General features: G+C 43.2%; 1 protein-coding gene across 1 annotated transcript in view; it reads right to left on the bottom strand.

Annotated features, from left to right (window-relative positions):
• The window catches only part of LOC116220382 (protein kinase C zeta type-like), a 16824-nt gene extending 11576 nt beyond the window's left edge, over positions 1-5248 (bottom strand). Inside the window, exon 1 of the mRNA XM_031567058.2 lies at positions 4434-5248. Within this exon, the coding sequence (XP_031422918.1) occupies positions 4434-4504 (71 nt within the window). The 5' untranslated portion in view covers positions 4505-5248. The remainder of the gene's footprint in view (positions 1-4433) is intronic.
• Between the last annotated feature and the right edge of the window lie 910 nt (positions 5249-6158).

Raw genomic sequence — 6158 nt, 5'->3', positions numbered from 1 at the left:
ACATGCAGTACAGTAGATACCCCCAGTCACATGCAGTACAGTAGATACCCCCAGTCACATGCAGTACAGTAGATACCTACAGCTCTACTACAGCCCTCTGGGGTGGGGGTGGGGGGGGGGGGGGGCGGAGGCACAACTGTACTAGCCCGATAAAGAGAGATGAGGAGATAATGCACACACGCACACACTCTCTCTCTCTCTCTCTCTCTCTCTCTCTCTCTCTCACACACATTCTCTCTCTCTCACTCACACACACACAAATACACATAGTACATGCACACACTTACACTATGTTTTTCACACACACACACATACACACTGTCGAACCCATGACCTTGGTGTTGATAGCATCTATAACTCAATTCGATTCTATTAAAATTAATTTATATAGCACTAAAAACAATAAAATTGTCTTAATACGCTTTACGGAGCCCAGAGCCTGAACCCCCCTGGAGTAAGCGCTCAGGCAACAGCGGCAAGGAAAAACTCCCTCTTAACAGGAAGAACCCTTGATCAGAACCTTGGCTCATAAAGACGGGGGGGGGGGGGGGGCACATCTGCTTGGAACGGGCCAAGTAGAGAGGTAGAGATAGAAAAGGTGAAGGGGGGAGGGGAGAGAATCAGATGAATTCAAACATGTATTAGGATAAGCATGCTAGAATACATGTGGCAAATGTACACAATACATTACAAACATAAGATGGTATATACATGATGCATACAAAATGTATAGTGGATAAGATGGGGAGAGAGCATTCAAGCATTGCAGAACAGCTTAGACTTAGAGGGTATACGGTGTGCTCATAAGGTTATTATTACAAGGGTCAGTAGAGCAATGAAACAGAAAACGGTCAAATGGTGGCAATATTTTACATTACGGGTAAATAGGCTTGCACACAGTGTGTAGATGTATAACGAGCATGGTAGAATTAATGCATGACAGTGTGGTGGGGATAACGTCACATACACACGGAAAAAGGTACACACACACACACACACACACACACACACACACACACACACACACACACAAAGAGACAGACTCGAATATGGAAAATGGAAATGTATATTGCACACACATACACAAGATGAAAGATGTAGCAGAAACAAACACATGCAGACACACAATTTCCAAAGAGATAGACAGACACACAGGTGCACGCACGCACACACACGCACACACACGCACACACACACGCACACACACACGAAAGCACACTCATACACATCTGGCACCTAAGTTATACTTCCTAAAACAGCTTCCCCAATGACAGCTCTGTGAGCCTTCTCCATGTAAATATATGATGGGTGTGTGTGGGTTTGTGTGTGTGTATGTGTGTGTGTCTGAGGGACTCTGACACCCAGCACTTCTTTTCTGTCTCAGCGAGATCAAAACTCATCTATCAAACCTCCCACCGAGGGCTGATCTTTCATCCGAAGGACACCAGGTCACTGGTCAAGGGCCCCTTCATTATCAACAACACCTATCCAGTCATTGCAAGGAGTGTGTATGTGTCTGTCCATCCTTTACAGTGTGTCAATGTGAGAATGCTTTGATTGTTGCGGCCTATCCAGTCATTGCAAGGAGTGTGTATGTGTCTGTCGGTCCTCTACAGTGTGTCAATGTGAGAATGCTTTGATTGTTGTGGCCTATCCAGTCATTTCAAGGACACCAGGTCGTTGGTCAAGAGCCCCTTTATTACCAGCAACCCCTATCCAGTCATTTCAAGGACGCTAGGTCACGGGGGGAAAAGGCCCCATTATTAAAGCATTCAGCATCTTAAAGACACAGGGTAGTCAGCTGTATCATCCCACTATGTACCTATCATCAGTGAATGTAATAGCCTACATGCAGCAGAGCTGTGCTGGCTGGTATAAGACTAGATGTCTTGTATAACGTGCAGTGTATCAGCTCTATGAAGACCTCACACTTTTTTCCAGTTTCCCTGTAGCTTCTCTGAGAATCTCTGTGCTCGGGACAGTCATATAAGCATTTTATTCAAATAAATAATTTGGGCTTTTTACTTACGTTTATACATAATTGTACTATCCTGGTATGAGACTACATGTAGATAATGTGCAGTACAGTGTAACAGCTCTATGCGGACCTCACTCTTCCACCAGTTTCCCTGTAGCTTCTCTGAGCACTTCTATGCCCACGCACTCACAGAGGTGACATAAAGGTGCAGTCCGCGATTCTGGCAAAAGATACTAGAGCTCAACAGACCAAGTATATAGTGTACAGCTTGGTCTGTGAGAACAATTTGCTGAATTTGACAAAAAGTTTATGGGATTAGAATCTTGAACTGTACCTTTAATACACTTCAAAAAGCCATCTGACCAGCATGCTTTTCTCGACTATGCTTTATTCAACACTAAGAACTGAATCATCTGTGGCACTCTGTTAACTACCCACTCTTGACCAATCTCACCCAGCGAATGAATGACAGGTATGCTGCTGTAACAACAGAGCCCTTTATGTTCATAAATAATCTGAGAGAGAGACAAACACACGCACACACGCACACACACACACACACGCACACGCACACACAGGGACATGGCCTTACAGTGTGTTTAATAGTCATTGCTGGAGTCATGCAAGGTCCTTTCTGGTGAACACAGTACCACCGTCTCCTCCACAACAGCTTCCCCGGTCTATAGACAAGATACCTTTCAGCGCTTCAGGACGGGTGTGTGTGTGTGTGTGTGCATGTATGACATGTATGTATGTGCTATTGACATGGTTTGAGAGGGGTGTGTTTCAATGCTGAGGGCGAGGTGTGTGACCTGTGTATGTGTGTGTGTAGGCTAGGCACGCTGTGTGATCTTTGTGTGACCCTGTCCTTTAGGCATGGTTTTTGAGTGGTATGTAAGTCACTGTGCTGTAGGTGTGAGTGTGAGTGTGTGACCTCTGTGTATGTGTGTGTGTGTGTGTGTGTGTGAGCCCTAGAGGCAGGGTTTATGAGAGTTATCCCTCACGGTATGTATATGTGTCTGTCAGTCCTTTAGAGTGTGTTAACGTGCAAATCAGTCCCTCCAGGATCTTGCGGGAGAATGCTTTGATTGTTGTGACCAAAAGCGACTGAATTTCCTGTGGGAATTCTCAAAAATTGTGGTTAAAATTGTGTGTGTGTGTGTGTGTGTGTGTGTCAGTGCTATGAGCAGGGTGTGTGAGTTCTCTCTATTGGTGTTTGTTCTGCTAATGATGACATAAGGGCATTAATATGCAGTCATGACAGAATGACTCAAGCATCGTTAATATGCAGTGCAATCACAGCGAGGCGTCAGACAACCATGACAACACCTTCTGGGCCCGCGGGGTGACGGGTAAAATCGGAACATTTCAGGTTTATTTATATAACATTTATGCAACAAGCACCACCACTGATAGACCTATCAAAAACAGCTGTACATAGACATAATGTATATAAAAGTTTCAGACACATAATGCCATGAACGGCAACAAGAATTAGTAGAGGTTGAGATCCAATGAACCATAAGTGACACAGTAGCTACACACAGCCAAGCTATGCTCCTTCCTGTTAAATCCCTGACCTGTTCTATGTGGAGGAGTTGTGAGTTACACGTAGATTGTTTTGAACGTTGCAGTCAGTTCTAGCTTGGTGATATGTTATCTATCCTTGGCCCTTATCTTGACACCAGCGTTCAAATGTGTTTGAAACCAACACCCTATGCCAGCAAGGCAGTCACTATTCAGGCAACCTTAAGCCTTAAAAACGTTTCACTCTTCAGACTTTTAGATAACCAGCAAAGATCTTCACATATCTTAACTAATGTAATTTAATTAATCTATGTTAAGCTATGTGAACAGACGAATCAGAGTTTTACAAAACAGAATATATATTATGTAGCAAGAAGGCTCTGGGTAAAATGTGTTGTCCTGTGTTTTACGTCATTTATGGGAATATACTGTATGTAACAGTTCTCTGACTTGGACGGTTTTCAAAACTTCTAAAATTAATGTAGGCTAATTATTAGAGTTTTAGACAGTTAGAGCCATCATTGTACGTTTTGTAACACAAAACAAATGGTGAGACATTTATTCATAGGTTTTGTTGGCCACAACATAGGCTGTAGGCCTTCGTGTACATACAGGTGGATAAGTTCCTACTGTAAACTATATCCAAAGTTGAGCCCACCTACACGACTAACAGATTGTTCCTCATCTTGTCAGCAGAAACAACAACAGCTTTCCCCAAATTAAAAACATGTGTTAAAAGACTGAAATAATTCTACAAACTACATGTAACCTGTAACTCTAGTCTACATCTGTCTAAGGTGGACTGTCGCCCTCGCAACTTTCTCATAAGTAGCCATGGATATGAAACCCCAGTGGTTCAATAACTTGAAATGTGAACCCACGTCTCCGCCAACCTTTGAGTTACCTCACTCGCCATGGAAACACTTACCCGGCGTAATGCGCTTTAATTTTCACGTATTCCGTGTGCAGGTCCATCACTGATCCGTTACTCGTAGGCATTATAATCCAGAATCGATAGCATTTACAGTCTTAAAAACTGTCGGCGTTTCCGTTTGACAATATAAAGTTGTCGAGGATCAATACTCCGTCAAGAGGTGAGTCTACAACGCGAAAAAGTAGGCTTGCACAGTATTTCTCGGAGTCACCTTGTCAAAACAGAAAAACATTTGCTCAGTAAAGTTGATCGACTCTGTTCCACGGCTTTTGGGGGAATCCATCCATATTTTGCCAGCTTGTTTCCCAGTGTCACACTCGCTGGGCTTGCTATGGTTACGGGGCGGAGAAAGCGACGTTAAGACGGGTTACTTCCAGGTCTAGATTGGCCTGGTCGGAATCCACCTGTTGTCGAGCGAGGACAGAGCGCCGCTACAAAGTTGCAGCATAGCCTTACTAATTTTGACGTAAACATTGAAGTGATTTCCAAATCGAATACGTAAAAAACACGCCGGGTTTCGATGGAATCTCGCACATGAATCAGAAACGTAATCAGATGCAGAACCGTTCTTTTTCGGGTCCATTTCTTGCGACATCGGTCAGTATGTAGTCTTCATCCCCCTATCGGCGTGCATGTTATTTCTACATTTCTCCAAGTCAACATTCTCCACATTCCCGCAATATTAGCCTGTAGTGTAGTGTTTACAAATATCTTGCCTTGTTGAAGCAACTAGCCTAGGCGCACTATTATAGGCAACTATAGGCAAGCGCAGTAACGGGCCCATGTGACCACAAAGTCTTGACAACATCCAATTAACATCTAACAAGCCGTGGTCAAGGCAGGTATGCTGAACCGGTGCGCCAAGCCCATCCGTGCCTGTTTAATGTCATCCCTGCGGAATTATATATTTTGACTGTCACTTTCTTTGTAATGTGTACAATGATAGCCAACTTCTTCTCTACTCATTCTACCATAGAGAGAATAATTACATTCTACTTTCTTCCTTGCAAGCTGTCTAGATAGAAATTTGAGAGCGGGTCTTAAAGTTGTGCATAATTTCAGGAGGGTACAATGATAGCCAACTTCTTCTCTACTCATTCTACCATAGAGAGAATAATTACATTTTACTTTCTTCCTTGCAAGCTCTCTAGATAGAAATTTGAGAGCGGGTCTTAAAGTTGTGCATAATTTCAGGAGGGCGATATAGTCGAAAATAAATCGACAGGTTCAATAACGCCTTCAGGGTCTGCGACAGATGATAACCTCCCAATTTAGGGCTTTACTGAGGTTGGAAACGTATGGTTGAAAGTTTGATACAGTAAGGAAAGGAAGGTTTAGCTGGTATGTTGGCGCCTCCTGCTGGGCAACTGAAAACCCTTCGTCAACCCCAGGTCTTACAGAGCCATGTTGAAATATCAAATGTTTCAGACATTAAAAAAAAAAAAACCTAGTTACACATGGTTTGTGATGTAGGCCTAACTGTGATATTACGTTGTTTAGCCTCTATTTCCTGGTTCTTGGAGATGAGAGTTTGTTGGTCCACACACTGAAGGACCAAACGTTTCAGCTTGCTGCCATCATCAGTGTTCATATTTCCTGGTCCTTAAAATGTAAATATACATAAACACACCCGAATCAACGAAGATGCATGCAAAACACAAGAATACTGATAGACATGCTTTTGTCTCTTCAGAATGACAACTTTATTGGTCAAGAAGG

The sequence above is a fragment of the Clupea harengus genome, chromosome 4 (assembly GCF_900700415.2).
Source record: "Clupea harengus chromosome 4, Ch_v2.0.2, whole genome shotgun sequence".
Lineage (NCBI taxonomy): Eukaryota > Metazoa > Chordata > Actinopteri > Clupeiformes > Clupeidae > Clupea > Clupea harengus.
This window is presented reverse-complemented; position numbering and strand designations above follow the sequence as displayed.